The 17200-nt window shown below is 35.7% G+C and overlaps 1 protein-coding gene across 3 annotated transcripts in view; it reads right to left on the reverse strand.

Annotated features, from left to right (window-relative positions):
• klhl5 (kelch-like family member 5) overlaps positions 1-17200 on the reverse strand; it is a 74206-nt gene that overhangs the window by 21337 nt on the left and 35669 nt on the right. For all 3 annotated transcript variants that reach the window (XM_051893392.1, XM_051893403.1, XM_051893384.1), the window contains 4 exons: positions 14863-15045; positions 7207-7343; positions 6220-6416; positions 2967-3179 (listed from right to left, as the gene is read on the reverse strand). In XM_051893392.1, coding sequence (XP_051749352.1) covers positions 2967-3179; positions 6220-6416; positions 7207-7343; positions 14863-15005 — 690 coding nt within the window. In that variant the 5' untranslated portion in view covers positions 15006-15045. The remainder of the gene's footprint in view (positions 1-2966; positions 3180-6219; positions 6417-7206; positions 7344-14862; positions 15046-17200) is intronic.

The following is a 17200-nucleotide window of genomic DNA, read 5'->3' on the forward strand; positions in this document are numbered from 1 at the left end:
TGGGAGAACGCTCATCTGGAATTATTTAAATATTTCTCTTTTTTCACCTAATAAAAAAGGGGGGAAGAGAGAAATAAAAAGGTAGAAGGAGAGAAAAAGGGAGAAGAGGGAGTTCAGTGGAATTCATCATGCATTAAAATGAAAAAAAGTGCAAAGCTTTGAGTTATGAGAAGAAAGGAGCTCAATTAAACTGTATATCCATTTGAATATCATGCCCTGTGCCCACCGACTGAGTGCATGACAATAATATTGAAACACTGCAGTAGGGCTGCACAATCACATAAACAATTAAGATTACAAATCGTGAAAATTGACATAAAAATATCTATTTATAATGTGTTTTTAATGTGAGTTATACGTGGTCTAATTCGTAGATGTGTCTTTTATTTTACATTTATGCATTTGGTTAGATGCTTTTATCCAAAGCAACTTATAATAACAGTGTAAATAAGACAAAATAATGATGATTTACGTTGTAAGTTGACCGGTTAACAATTGTCTTGATTTACAGCAATATATAAAAAGCAATAAAGTAATTCAGGAACACAGTTCTCATCTTGTTTCGGATATATAGCCTACATAAAGAATGCATGCTAAATAAAACAACTGCTCCGTACAAAATAACACAAATACAAAAAGTATTTCAATTCCATAAATCTCAATTATAGTATTTAAATTCTATAAAATTAATAATCGTGATTATAATATCAAGGTAAATAATTAACAATTATAATTTTTGTCACACAGCCCTGCACAGCTACATTTAAAAAGGATAAATATGGTGTTTTATGCATTTAAAGGGGTCTTGAATTGAGAAATCAACTTTTCCATGTACTATAAGAATAACCTGTAAGTGTCAGAACTGAAAAGGCCCATCGAATGATTGATCCTGGAAAGTGTCATAGATAGGTGAAACACCGCCTCCACAGAAGAAATCAACGCCTACTTCATCACTGCAACGTTAGCCCTACCCCCTGTCGTGTTAGTGAGATGAGGAGGAGAGAATAGCAATACAGGACAAAAATAACATTACCTTTAAAAGGATCCTAATGCTAGGAATATGGTTATTATAAATATGAATATCTCAGTTGAGCTTTATTTATTTGCATTCACGATTTCACAGTGGATTCTTTGGTAAATCAATCGCATTTCAGCACAGGCTTTGCAAACAGACTTTTACGATACGGACTCGACAGTAATGAAACAACATGTAAGTAACTGTGTTAATTCTAATGCCGGATCTGATATGTAATGATTCATGTACAGTCAAATGTTCTTTGTCTACGTGTCAGTAAATCAAACCAGTGACTAAACAGTCAATTTCAAATTGTTTCTTTTAGTAGGATGAAAATAATCTTTTATTTAAACGGTGATGAAATTATACAAAGAAAGCGATCAAAGAACGCTTCCTTTGCAATCGCTGAAGCTGTCAATCAAACAGCGCGAGTTTATCAGTGAATGAGTTGCAATGATGAGATCACTGCTTGCATGCACTCAACATGTCTGTGATCAGCTACAGTCTTCATCACTGCAACCTTTCATGCTACAATCTAAATATAATGCCATAGATCTAAATGGACTGCAACACTTTTCACGATTAGTTAACCTTGAGAGCTGTAATAGTAAAAAAACATGCTAAAAGTTTTTTAAAGAGTAAAACTTAGCTATTTCAAATGGAAATATGTTAGCCAATTACAGCAGTGGGCATTTACACTGAAGTCTCACAGCAGACAGGCCCCTTAAAACAGAGCGTTCAAATAAGAAAGCTAAAATCAGGGTAGGAAAAATGACCTTTTTTTCTAAATTATGACAATTTTTGACGTAAAAAGCATACTAACGTCATAAGTGCACCCCAGGAAACATTATAAAACAATAAAACAATGCAGTTCATGACCCCTTTAAGATGTAGAAGGCAACAACAACAACAACAACTTTTCAGTGGAGTGTGTGTACGTGAAGAATGTGATAAGAGAAAAAGAGACACAACAACATCCTCCTTATCACACTCTCCAGGCTCCAAAAGCATCTCACCACAGACTCATCGCCCAGCAGAACAGCACTGACCTTCACATACACATAAAGACCAGTACTATAAGGGCCCAATAGCAATGCTCTAAAGCGAATACATAAATGCAAAGGCTCCTAGCTTGATTTTATGCATGAACCACTGATTTGATACAAATGATTCGTAAAGCTTTGAAGCTTCATGAAGCATCGTTTTGAAATCGCCCATCACTAGATATTGGAGTAAAGTCGCTATTTTGTTATTTTTGGCGCACAAAAAGTATTCTCGTCACTTTATTATATTAAAGTTAAACCACTGTAGTCACATGAACTGTTTTAAATATGTTTTTAGTACCTTTCTGTGCATTGAAAAAGGGATTGTTATTGCTGGCGATGCAGGCCTTACTGAGCTTTACAGATTTTAATCAAAAATATCTTAATTTGTGTTCCGAAGATGAACGAAGGTCTTACGGGTGTGGAACGACATGAGGGTGAGTAATTAATGATATAATTTTCATTTTTAGGTGAACTAACCCTTTAAATAACACATTATTTAACAATAAAAGAACATTTAGTATTGCTGGACTTTATTGTAAAGTTAAATTCCGTGGCGTTCTTGTGTAAAGTATTTGTAACGCTCAACATGAGTCGTAAGTACAGTTTTTCCAATTATGAGAGGGGAGGGGTGTTATCAAGATGATGGCCATAAAGTGGGCCGACTTGCTTAACAAAGCTCAAAGGCTGTTTAGCATTCTACTGCAAAACGTCAAGAAGCACGTGAGCATTAATCACTGTGACTGACCGACTTACTGACTGATCCCTCAATTAACTGATTAGCTGATACATGAATTAATGCAGATTAATGATTTTCTGATATGGCTTTATGGGTATACTGATCAAGCTGCCTGAACAGCACAGCAGAATAAAAGACTGGCTGACTGATGGATGGATGGTTGACTGACCTGTGGTTTAAGCAGGGGTAGGCGGATGTGAGCGAGAAGAGCAGGAAGCTGTGATTGACGGGTGGGCGTATCATGGCGGACCCAGCTGAGCAGGGCTGTTACCACGGTTTCCTCTTCTGGAACATTCATGTCGTCAGAAGCTAAAAGCTTCTCTACCTCACATGCAGGCAAGAGCAGAAACTCCTGATGCCTCATGACCTCCATGAAGTGCTCCTAGGGAGAGAGAGGGAGAGAGAGATTATCTGGATTGGTTGATGGAACCAAAGATGTGGTTGTCACAAAATAGAGCATCAGTATGTGTATGTGTGTGTGACTAATGGCCTTTCAGCATAGCAACGTACAAAATACAAAGTGAATGAGCACTCTCCTGTCGATTTGACAGACTTATGTACAAATAAAATAAATGAAAATACAAATTTAAATGGTGGATCAGAAGCACGTGATGTTTAGATCAAGCTTGGGATTGTAGATGTTTAGTCACAGCAAAACAATTTTTGCAGTGCAGCCCTGTACAATAACACAATCAAAATTTTAGACATTTGATACAGGCTACATGCACCTACAGTATATATATAAAAAAACACACATACTGTATATAATATTATATATGTATACTGTACATAAAAAATAATATTGAAATATTCAAAAAAATATTCAGCAAAGATGCAGTAATAGCATTTATAATGTTACAAATTGCTATAAATGCTTGAGACTACAAGAAGGGACTTTTGAAAAACACTGGAGAAAATGGACTATGCATATATCAAAACAGCGAGAAGGGAGATAAATGTTTTGTTCCCTTAAAAGTTACATTTTGAAAGAATTTCCATGTAAATACCCATGAAGTTGTGTTGACTGTTTGGTACTGTTTGTCTATGTTCTGTAAAGTACTATAAAAAATAAAGTATTTAAAAAACAAATAGCTATAAATGCTTTTTTTCTTTTCTTTTTATCAAAACAAAAAAAGAAAAAGAAAAAAAAGTGGTTTCCATTTTATTAAGCAGCACAACTCTTTTTAATAAATGTTTCTTGAGCATCAAATCAGCATATATGAATGATTTCTAAAGGATCATGTGACACTGATGACTGGAGGAATGCTTGCTAAAAAATGTAGCTTTGCCATCTCAGAAATCACATGTTAAAATATATTAAAATGGAAAACTATTTTAAATTGTAATAATTTTCATATATAATATTACTGCTTTTACTGCAGCTTTGGTGAGCACAAACAACTCCTTTCAAAACCATTCATACACATAAGGCCCTATCATACACCTGGCGCAATGCGGCGCCAGGTGCGACGCAAGTGTTTTTTGCTAGTTTCAGCCCGACGCAGTTATCATTTTCACGTCCTACACCACGTTGTTTGCGCCGATTTGTGCACCCATGGGCGTGCTGGTCTGAAAACGAGTTGTGTTCAGGAGCATTGTTGGTGTGTTGCTATTTTAAGGCAACTAAAATAGACTGTACCATTAACCAACTGAAACATGGTCTAAAGTCAATGGCGCAATATTTTCTTTGTTATTTAAAGAGCGTTAGTAATATGCGCCTATATGTGGGTGCACAACGTGCGCACACTCTGCTTATTACACACACAGGGACGCGCAGCAGCACACAAACATGCCAAATATTAAAAATAAAAGGATTACTATGTGAAAGATTATTATTGTGTGTATAAAGATAAAAATGCTTTGGTGGAATCCGGCTTGTCCCGTAGATGGTCTGCTTGCGCGCTTTAACCTTGTGCACGAGCAGATCTGTTTCCTCGCTAGAGAAGCGTTCAGTTTTTCCTCTTGCAAATTCCGTTATGTAAATAGCGAATCCGCCATGGCGTGAGAGCAATTAGCTTTTAAAGGGAATAGAAGATGAGACTTTGATTGGTTTATTGCATGTTACGCCCAAAACACACCCATTACTCATTAAAAGAATAGGGACAACCCTTTTAGATCATGCGCCGGAAGCACCCACCATTTTTCCCGTCGTTAAACTAGCAAAAGTGGATTCGGACACGCCCCAAGTGCACTTGCGCCGTGCGCTTTAGATCATGCGCTTAGATCGTTAAAATAGGGCCCATACACACAATTAAAAGTTTTTTTTATTTTTAATAATAATAACATATAATCCAAGCTATTATTGATGTTTTTATAGTTTTTAGCAACTTAATATGACACAGGTATTGTATATTTTTATATGTGTATATGTGACGTGTATATGTTAGCAATTACACAGCATAGACTAGTAGTTATTCAAATGGTTTTGCTTCAGGACCCAGATTTTTCAAGTGTATTCTCTTCCCTTTTACAAGCTGGTAATAACATTTATTTTGCTATTTTAACAATGCATTTTAGCATTTTAGAATTTGCATTTGGCATTGATTTCCCTGCTTTTCCTGAAGAACAGATCTGCTACCCAACATGGAAACATATCCCTGGTATTACAAAGTGGACAAGAGAACTGGACATCATCGCATTGTTGGGGGATGGGGGAATAAAATAAAAACAAGGGAAGGAAAGCCAGATATGAAACAGAGGCACTGATGGAAAATGGAAAGCTAGTTTTCAGTGCAGTCTCCATGACAACCCCCCCTGTTGTGAACTGTGGGCGGGCTATTATGGGTTATATTTTCTTGAATGAGTTTCCCTCAGGAGCAGTGGAACATCAAACGCTGAGCGGAAAATTTGCGAAGAGGAACAGTAGCATGTCCAATTAAACACACTTGCCTCGTTCAGGGAACTTTTTCGGCACCAGTGCTTCCACGCTTGTTAAAATGGGCTCAATTGCTCACTCATAAACCCACAAAAACAGGCACAGACAGCCAGATGGACACAGACGCCTATAGATGAATACAAATACACACACTCACTGAGGCAGCCGCCCACATAGATGCAATACAAAACGCTGAAGGACGAACAAAAAACACACAGCGTGTCTGTAACTTTAAGCATATCATATGCTGTTGAGTGCACACGTTCGATAGTGTCCTCTAATTCACTTCCAAGTTTTGACTCGGTGAACTGCGGATGATAAATCCTTCTGTATGTGCTTGGTTGGGAGGAGGACAAACAAAGAAGAATGAAAGAAAAGTGATAAAAGAAGAAAAATGAGGCTGAGAGAGAGGGGTGCTCATTGAAGATAAAAAACAAAGAGGTTTAGTATTCACTTTCCAGGAGTAGAAACTCCTTTTGACTTTGCCAGCATATCTTTTGCACTAATTAAGTGAGTGTGTAACTATTCTTAGTGTGTGTGTGCTCACCATGGTGTAGTTGTGTGCCACCTTATGGAGGTCCAGGCAGCCCTGAGCATCTGCAAAGGACCGAATGCCCAGACAGTTGGAGGGATGGAGTTGTTTCATTAGATAACTGCAGCAGGCCTGAACCACCGCAGACAGCTGCAGAAGACAGGAAGCTGACAACAAACTCTCTATAGTGTCCTCTCTCAACTCCAAACGGCCTGTAGAAAGAAAGACTGAGATTAGGTGTGTAATTTCTGTTAACGAGTGCTTATTGATTGATTTGTTTAGTAAGTATGCTGCTATTCAAAGGTCTGGAGTCAGCAAGAGATTCTTTTTGAAAGAATTTAATACTTTTATTTAGCAAGGACACATTAATTTGATCAAAAGTGACAGTAAAGATATTTATTATGTTACAAAAAGACTAATGTTGATGAAGGAGTAATGATGATGAAAATTCAGCTTTGCCATCACTGGAATAAATTACTTTTTAAAACTTATTCAAATAGAAAATTTTATTTTAAATTGTGATAATATGTCACAATATTAATATTTTTACTGTAATTTTCCTCAAATAAATGCAGTCTTGATGAGCATAAGAGACTTCTTTCTTTCAAAAACATAAAAAATCTTACAGACTCTTGTCATCTAGCATTCAAATTAAAACTAATCTTTTAACTTAAAATTGTAATTTTTTTACAATAATAAGTCATTAATATTTTAATAACTGTTAAATGTAATTTTAAAGAGATTTCAAAGTGAATCTCAGTTTTTTAGACTTTTAAATGCTAAACATTACAACATTATAATTGAATGTATCTTATTTTTAGTCCATTTTCTGTTTTTTATTTATTTTTTTGAACAAAATAGTATAAAATTTGAATATCAGCCATAATATCAAAATATTGCCTGATATTTGGCTGATATCGGTATCAGCCAAAATTTTAATGTACATCCTTACTACGTGTGCGTGTATATCTAACCAAACATCTGTTCCAGATAAACACACACCTGTGTAAGCATACTGTACCAAGACCCATAATGCATCTGGGTCCACGCCCTCCATTTTGACCTCCTCTTGCTTTGCCTCTCGAACATCACTGGTGAACATGGCCGCAAAGTAATCGGACACTGACGAGAGAACCAGTCTAAGAGAAAGACAGAGAGAGAAACTGAGATAATATGATATCTCACTGAATGCTCACATGCTTTTACATGCTCTCATTTTTAACATATTAGGAAAAATCAGTTTTTTAAACTCTGTTTTTAAATTCTTGCCTTAAACTATGATTTGGGGAACTTGCTGAAATGTGTAGAGAGTCAAGGGTTAGTTTTACAGAAAATGGTATGTTCCATTTGTTCCAAGGTGGGAAAATTTTGTATTTAAGTGTGTTCAGATGTGAGGCAGGGGAACAGAGAGTGGTTTTGGAGCTTTAATGCAAAAGTTGTGAATGCTGCTTGAGCATGAGATGAGAAACTTTGGTCTCCAACAGTTAGTGAGAGAAGCTGGTGCTAGTTTTTAGACTGTTTTTGTAACCTTAGTTTTTTATTTTTGCTCTTATCCATTGTTCTATGGACCTTTTTGCACTTCCTTGCATTTAAAGTATTACATTTCTTTTGGAACAACCCTGCTGAAAAAAACCCTAAGCTGGTTGGCTGGTCTTAGCTGGTTTAAGCTGGAAGTAGCTGGTTTTAGCTGGTCTCCCAGCCTGGCTTAACTGGTCAAGCTCGTCTCCCAGCCTGGGTTAGCTGGTGTTCAGCTGGTTTAAACTGGTCTCTCAGCCTCCCAGTCTCCTAGCTAACCAAAACCCCTCTAAAACCAGCTATGACAAGGCTGGGAGACCAGCTAAAACCGGCTGAACAGTATAGCTAGAAAACCTTATTTGCATCAGGATGAGCAAAGATAGCGTTCAAGCAAAGAAAAGAGGAAAAAAAACATCTTCATGAGGAATTGTAGACTGTGTTTTTCTTTACAGATGTGTGTGCTTAATTTGCGGCGCTAGCAACATTAAAGGCTTGTTAAAACCAAAGCCTCTTAGAACAAGCATTACCGTTTCATATTTCATTTAATTATCATTAAAACTGTTTTTGATTAACGTGATCTGAAAAACTTGCAGTCCAGCATTAAGCAAAGTAAGCAACAGTCTCACGCTTACAGGCGCAGCATGAAGCGTAGATTTCGTTTTGTGTGAAAACATGACGGAAGGCAGAGTGCTGAGAGAAATTATGAAAGAATGTATGAATGAATATAATTTATCATTTTGACTTTCATAAAATGATTTAAAGGCTGAAAAGTATATAATTTTATAAAACTTTTTTTTGTCAAAACTTTATTTGAGCATGCAGTAAATGTTAGAAGATAATATATGTTATAAGGCACCCATATGTTATTATTTTAATGTTTAAAATAATTGTTCAACCAAAAAGTGCAATTTTATTCATTGTTTCTTGGTTTTCGACATAAAACTTGGTGAGATGATTTCAGAGTGTAGTATCAGTACTTTTTTAACATTTCCAGCACATTTTAGCAATAACTGTGAACATTTTGGTCACTATATTTGTGATATGAAATCTCTAGTTATGATGCACTATAAAAATAACTATAGTTATGTATAGACAACTACAGAATAGTATCAGAATCAGAATGAGCCAAGCGTGTGCAAACACTTAAGAAATTTGTTGTGTGCACTGGGTACATACATAGATACATACATACATACATACACAAGAGAATAGAAAGAACATTTAAATAAGTAATATTAAGTAAAATAAGATTAAAAAATAAATTATTTATTATTTATTTATTAAAAATAAAAATATAAAGTAATATACTTATGTATGTACAAATGCGTGTATTATGTACTGTATATACAACTGTATAAATAAAAATATGTATTTACATGTAGTATGTATTTATTAACTCTTAGGTGGCAAAAATGCCATAAGAGTACTGATTTATGAATTATAAAACCAGGTAACTATGAGCTAGCTTTTTAAGATGGAGATAGCCTTGGGGAAAAACTGTTTTTTTACTTAAATGTTCTACTGCACAGAGATTTGTACCGTCTGCCTGACGGCAAATTGCAAACAGGTTGCGGCCTGGGTGAGAGTGGGTAATATGCAAAGTGCTGTTTTTCATATAAAAATCTATTCTCTGATTCTGTTATTTTAAAACTCTTTCAGGTGTATATCAGTTTAGATTGTTGTTCATTTAGAGTTATGATAACATTATTTAAGAGATTTAAATATTGCATAACATGAGTAGCTCTTAGCCACTTTCATTTTTTTTTAAAAAAAGTAGCTCTAAAATGAAATAAGGTTGGAGACCCCTGGAATAGACACTTGTGTGCTGCACGTAAAGCATGATAAAAAAGCTGAAAAAGAAAATAGACAGAACTGAGAAACGAAGAGCGAGAGTGAGAGAGAAAGATTAGAGTAAGAGACAGGATTTGAGGATCTGTTAACTGAAGCATGGTAAAATGAGGATTTCCTATTCAAATCCAGCTCTGCAGACAAAGATATTCACATGCACACACACTCAGTCAAAGCTTGCGGCTTTAAATCTATTAGACTCGTAGCCAAAATGCTAATTACTATATCAAAGAACTGAGAGTGTGTGAGTGCTTGTATTACAGCTTGAAAGGAAGGCAAACTCTGTGAGGTTTGTTTTTGTTTGCTTTACGTATAAAGTTACTAAGCAATTTTATTGTTCTGCTTGCATGAATGCTAGCTGTGTTTAATAAGATTAATAAAAATCTGATGAGTCATTTACATTATATACATCAAATCGGATTACCAACTGACAACCACTAAACTTTATGAACGCAATATTAACACTCAACTAGAAATAAATAAAAGATGATTATCACAGAACACCAATAAAATAATCCCAGAGAGAATTGCTCTCTGCTTTGACTGACTCTCTGGTGACTGACAGGAATAAGATCTACCTGAATTCTACCCACTTCAGGCCGAAATTGTTCATTTATGTGGAATGGACTTACTGTAGATATGATAAAGTGTGTTAAAAGGGGGAAAAAAAATTGTGAGGAAAAAAGTTGGCACTGTTTATGACAATGGAGGTGTAAGAGAAATTTTGTACATTAAAAAAGTACACTAAAGCACATTAAGCATTTTAAAATGTCCCCGAAAGTATGCAGGAACAGGAAGTGATGAACTCTGAAAGATTACTGTGAAAAATATTTGGTTACATCAATGGTTGGATGATCAGACCAAACTTCATACAGTTATAGAATCATACAATCACCACCAAATTCAGTCAGCATGAAGACAAAACCTCGAGGATGCTAAATTGCAAGCAGATTTTTGATATCTCGAACGATTTGGCCGTGGTGTTGAAACTAATTTATGGCGAGAAAAGGGAAACAGGCAGTGTGTTATAACTTCTGCATAAATTAACCTTTTGAGCAGTACGGCCCCACTCCCACATATGGGATTTTTATTTCTGTGCCCCTGAGTGTACGGTCACACATATATCCCATATGTGTGACCGTACACTCAGGGGCACAGAAATAAAAAATCCCATATGTGGGAGTGGAGTGGAGTTAGAGCGTTCGGTGACATCACATAACTGCCAGATTCAAACTGTGCTTTTGGGCTTTGGCTGCGAGATGGACGCCGTGCTCAGCGCTTGTCATATATCACAACTATACAGTGTTTTCAGCCACATAATATTTTTTTTAAGGTTTCAGACATTTAAATACACATAAGCACCAGTAAAACAATACATTTAGAGTTTGTAAAATACACACTGATGTGGAAGCAGCAATAACAATCCATTCAAATATAATTTGTTGACGTTTATTTATATCAGACACACAGTGGGCCTAAGTAACTATAAAGTTTACTCTAATATTCTTCCAGTTCACCAGCCACTTACTTGCATGTATTTCAGGAGAAACTGATGAATTTTCTGGATGAATCAGGATCTGTGTTTTTAAGTACTCCTCGTTGGAGATTCACGCAATTGCCACCAAACTGGATTAACATGAAACAAGACACCGAAGATGCTAAATTGTGAACGATTATAGGATATCTTGAACAGTGTTGCCATGGCAAGGGATTAAATTAAAGACAAAGAAGGGAAACAGAAAGTGTTTCATATCTTGTGAAATCATTATTTGATTTAAATTTAATTAAGACTGTATGTTGCCCGCCAGGCAGAGATTTCTTTAAGTCACAGGGGTGGCGGTGGTGCTGGGGCTTGGGCCCGTCATCGCTGCTTGCAGCTATATTTTCCATTCTAAATAATATTAAATAAATAGTCCATAAATAGGCCCTGCCCCCAACCCGGTCTCATGGGAAAATTTAACTACTTTACAAGTAGACAATTTTGTATACATTTGTACATTTTAGTTTGTATGGAAACGTACAATGTTTACAAAAAGTAAGCATGAAGGTCCAGCCAGTGTTGCCAAGTCTGCGGTTTTCCCACGGAATTAGGCTACTTTTACGGGGTTGTTTTTTAGACCGCGGGTCGAAGGTTTTTACCATTGGGAACGTGATTTTTACCGGGAAAAACCAATTGAAAAGCAATTAGGCTGGTTTTATTATGCAAACCTGGCCCACCCCTAAACCTAACATTCAGTGAGCTATAAGGAGACTGTTTGAAAACGTATGAATGAGATCGTACAAATTTCTATGAATTCACCAAAAAGTAAAATAGTTACAAATTGCCTTCAGAGGGTGTTGCCACCCCACACTTCAAAACTTGCTCCTGCACCGCTTTAAGTGAGTATATGCAAAGGCAGAGATATGAAAAGGATGATGCTGGTAATGGTGAAAACTCATGCAAGAATTATGATGAAAGAGAAGTAATGAAGGGAGAGAAGAAAAGAGAAAGAATGGGAGCACAAATGAGGCTTTAAGAGTGAGCGCAGGGAGTGAAAATGCATTAGAGCCTGTGAGACTCATTTAGCAGCAGGAGTAACACTCAGCATTTGCACTCTGCCACTCTTCTTCACTCTCTCTTCCTGTTCTTTCATCACTGAGCAGATTTTAAACCTTTCACTTTACACACAATAATCTAGCAGTTCTCTGCTGTTTTTACTCATATTAGAGTGTCACTGAATAACTGATTCAGCTTTTTTTGTATGCTCTTTCTCATAGCAGCCTGAAAGTCTGTGTGCTAAACCAAGATTTTAGGTAAGCATTTTAGGTTGCAGATGGCATTCTAGTTAGAAAAAGTACAAAGGCTATTCACTATACAGTGTATGTGTGTGCATCATTATAAATAAAACACCAGCAAAATCTTCCAGCTGCCTGAGGCAGCCTTGCAATCAGCAGAACTATGCCATCAAACACGTGGAAACAACACAAAGATGAAGGTAAAATAATGAAGGAGAGAAGAGGATGAACAGATCAGAGAAGAACTGAGTTATGGAATGCCAAGGTGCTGCTATTTAAGGGTGATTCTTCAATTAGAGGAATTTTTCTGCCCCCTACTATGATTTTGAAGTACAGTAGGGCTATCAAAGTTAACTTGACACATGTGATTAATACATTTGTAAGCTAATAAATCCTTTAATTCAATTTGACAATATAATGGCTACGTTTTCATGTATTAGAGACAGACCATCTTTATAGGTTTTTTTTTTATATATATAAATCAAAAGCAAATGGGACGTTTAACAAAGATAAAGTCATATGCAGAGTTTGTATGGTGGAATTTAATTATCAACAAAGTTTCCACGAGTGCAATACAGTCATGCATATAAATGTTAGTGTGAAAATTCATTTCCTGTGTGTTCTGATGCAGATTGATAAGTTCCCACGAGTGAAATACAGTCATGCATAGAAATGTTTATATGAAAATTCATTTCCTGTTTGTTCTGATGCAGACTGAGAAATACAGAATATGCTGTTTTCTTTACAAGTAAAAAATGTTATTGGAGAACCTAATTATTACATATATAGGCCTATTTTTACTTTGAACCTAATGCATTAAAGGGTTAGTTCACCCAAAAATGAAAATTCTGTCATTTATTACTCACGCTCGTGCTGTTCCAGACCCGCAAATTGAGATATTTTTGTTTAAATCCGATGGCTCCGTGAGGCCTACATAGGGAGCAATGACATTTCCTCTCTCAAGATCCATAAATGTACTAAAAACATATTTAAATCAGTTCATGTGAGTACAGTGGTTTAATATTAATATTATAAAGCGACGAGAATATTTCTGGTGCACCAAATAATACAAAATAACGAATTATTTAGTGATGGCCGATTTCAAAACACTGCTTCAGGAAGCTTCGGAGCGTAGTGAATCAGCGTGTCGAATCATGATTCGGATCGCGTGTCAAACCGCCAAACTCACAGTCACAGTCACAGTCAACAGATTACTCTAAATTGTAATGTTGACATGCGTTTTTTGTAAAGCAGCTTTGAAATGATATGTATTGTGAAAAACGCTATACAAATAAATGGAGACTGAATTGAATTTTGTAATATTACTTTTGTGATTATTGTATGTTCACAATACATTACACAGATCATTTTATTTCTGTAATTAAATGCAAAATAAATGCAGAGTCATTAACAAATATCAGTTTAATTGGTCAACACACACACAGTAAGAATAGATGCTGTTTGTGCCCGAGAAATGAGCCCCAGTCCACCTCTCCATAAATCTAGAAACTCTCATATGATAAATAATGGTTGAATGCCTGTCACTCTTATCAGCATCACAGGGGAATCTTGCTTGCCAAAGGCCATGCCTCCTCATGGATAATATCAAAATCTGATGTATATGTTCAGTGCAGTCTATCTCTACAACAAGAATGTCACAACCACATGACATCCACTCAATACTGATTTCAATCCAAGGAGATGAAAATAGTCTAAAAGAACCCTAAACTAAGCATTTTCCCCTTAAAACTGAATCATTATTGTAAGACATTATGTAAATTATGTATGAGATTATGTATGTTTTTGGTTATGTATGGTTTTGATTATAAAGAGACCCTTTAAGATTTGGTCAGATATACTGAACAGACAAGTCCATGCAGTTTACAACAGACAAGACACACATTCACATTACCTGATCTTGCTTTGAGTTTTGAAGATGTCACTTTTTTTTATTTACTTTTTTACTAATTTCAAGTATAATTTTAGTTTTCATACTTTGTAGTTTTAACTTGTTCCATCTGTTCCGTCTCTAGAACATAACTTTATCATAAGCCATTCTCAAAATAATACCATGAGAGTTTCAAAAGTCCAAAGTTTTATTTGTCAAATTCAGAAACTGCAATACTTGCTGACAATGAAATGTGCTATAAATGTGCCACTGCTGCTACATTCAGCAGTAAATTGTAACTACCATCACTCATCTCCAGCATCTCCGGGGCATTTATGATTCAGCAGCATGAACTGGATCCACTCAGATATTGTGTCAGAGGCCCAGCACTGGAGAAAAACTTGTTATTGGACTTACTAAAGTTTGTGTGGTTCAGTTTGAGGCCATTTGGTTCAAACTAAATGAGAATGTAATTTCATTTGTCTTTACAGTGTTTCACAGAGAAGGCACCACCATAATTTGCTGCACACTGGTTTATTGTTTTTGCTTGTATTGTAGTGTAAATTTGGTAGGGTTTGGTTGTATGAATCATTTGAAACATGTACTGTTTTTTTTTTTTTTTTTTTTTTTACCTGTGTGCTGGTATTCTGCGGTCTCCAGCGAGAAGTACGACATCACAGAGTTTCCTGGTCCTCAGGTAGGCCTCCATGCGTCTGAAGGTGTGTTCAGCGTGACTGTGTGCCTGGAAATGTTCATCTGACACACACGGCTCCATCGACGCACATGAGGACAAGGTCGCACTGCTGTTAGATGTCCTGAAAACACACATGCACTGTGTTAGACAATTCACATTGCAAATCTGAGTCAATAGGAATCTGACTTGATGAAATGAAGAGTTTTTGTCCATTATAGTCTTTGTTTACACTCTTTTTGTTAAGTATTATTAATAAAATATTATTCATATATTGTAAACAAGGAATTCACCAAATTCACCATCCTGCTGTGCTGACTGATTAAAGCATAAAAGAACATAAAAGTATTTAAATAACTTATTAATATATTAAAATGAAACTTTACAGACAGCGTGCCAGTGCAGATTTGAGTTCTTTTTGTGTGTGTGTGTTTGTGTGTGTGTGTCTTATCGTGCTTGAATGGTTTACTAGCACTTGAATGAATGATAACATGATCATATACTGTAATGGATGCTGTGTTAATTGCATTACATATTTTTGATACGTTAAACTGAAAAAAATTAATCGCAAAATTAGCGTGTTAATTTTGACAGCCCTAATTAAAATATTCTAATTCTAAACAGGGCTATTATTGTTAACTTAAAACTATTAAAACATTTCTGTTAATTGAAATAAAGCTGAAATAAAATAAAATATAAATATTAGTTGAAAAACTTAATAAAACTAAATGAAAATTAGAAATTCTGCCTTGGCAATAAAGTGAAATAAATTTCAAGTTAAAGGACTAAATTCTTAATTGTAAATAAATTAATTATAACAAAAAATAAAAATGAAATAAAAATAATTTAAACCTAAATAGCAATATTATTAAAAAAAAAAAAAATAATAATAAATGGAGCATTTCCAATTCCACTTTTGTTCATCTTCAGAACACAAAATGAAGATCTTTTTTTGCTTTCTGTCCCTCCATTGACAGCTACGCAACTACCACTTAGACGCTTCAAAAAGTTCATAAAGAGATCATAAAATTAATCCATATGAATTGAGTGGTTTAGTCCAAATTTTCTGAAGAGACACAGTCGCTTTATATGATGAACAGATTGAATTTAGGCTTTTATTTACATATAAACATTCATCAACTCACATCATTTGTGGTAATCAGACACTCAATGAACCTCACCAATGAGGTTCATTCTCGTGTGTTACGCAGCACATTTGAGCTTCAGCAAGAGGTTCGTTCTCGTGGGTCAAGCAAGATTGTTTGAGCTTCCGTTTATGTTCGCTGATGAATGTTTATATGTGCCTAAATTAAATCTGTTCATCATATAATTAGTAAGTAATTAAATGACAGAATTTTCATTTTTGGGTGAACTAACCCTTTAACTGGCCTACAAAGAATAGAACAACAGTGACAAATTTCATTTTACAAAAAAAAAATCTAAATCATTTTAAATGGAGGCATAAGCTTTCCTTGCAAAATTAGAGCTACACACACTTAAAATTACACACACATGCACACGATCAATGGATGGATAAATATAGAGGGCTTCAGAGAGCTGTTAGTAATTAGCTTTGATGATGAAGCTGGCCATGAAATACACAAAGCAATTTAGCCAGTTCCCAAACGGCTGTCGTCTCTACTGCCTCTCGCTCTCTCTCTTTATCACCCGCTTCCTGTCATTCTTGTCTCTCTCTCCCTCCATCTCTGCAGATTGCCTTGCAATCCCCATTTCCCAAGTTCACACTTATTTTCTCTCCTAATGGCGCTCTTGTGAACACGTCTCTATAGTAAAAATTCTGTCCACATTTAAGGCCGCTGAGCTTCTGACTCATCCAGTATTCTTGATAATTAATAGTTCTTGCTGTAATTAATCACAATAGCCAGCAAGTGAGCCTGCGGAGACGACGATAGTAAACTCTAACTGCTCGTTCTTTTCAATGAATCACAAGTTAACAGGTTAACATGCTGAAGCACTGAAATGCAAGTCGGACATATCATATCGTTACTGAGAACCAGAACTTCAGGTTTATAAGACTGTTATATCAGCTAAATCCACTGCATGTTTATATTACAAGACAGGTTCCAGATACACATCCAAAACAGATCTTTGTTGTAATACGGTAAAGGGTTAGTTCACCCAAAAATGAAAATTCTGTCATTAATTACTCACCCTCATGTCGCTCCAAACCCGTAAGACCTTCATTCATCTTCGAAACACAAATTAAGATGTTTTTGATGAAATCTGTGAGCTATCTGGCCACCGATAGACTGTTACAC

The sequence above is a fragment of the Ctenopharyngodon idella genome, chromosome 1 (assembly GCF_019924925.1).
Source record: "Ctenopharyngodon idella isolate HZGC_01 chromosome 1, HZGC01, whole genome shotgun sequence".
Taxonomy (NCBI): Eukaryota; Metazoa; Chordata; class Actinopteri; order Cypriniformes; family Xenocyprididae; genus Ctenopharyngodon; species Ctenopharyngodon idella.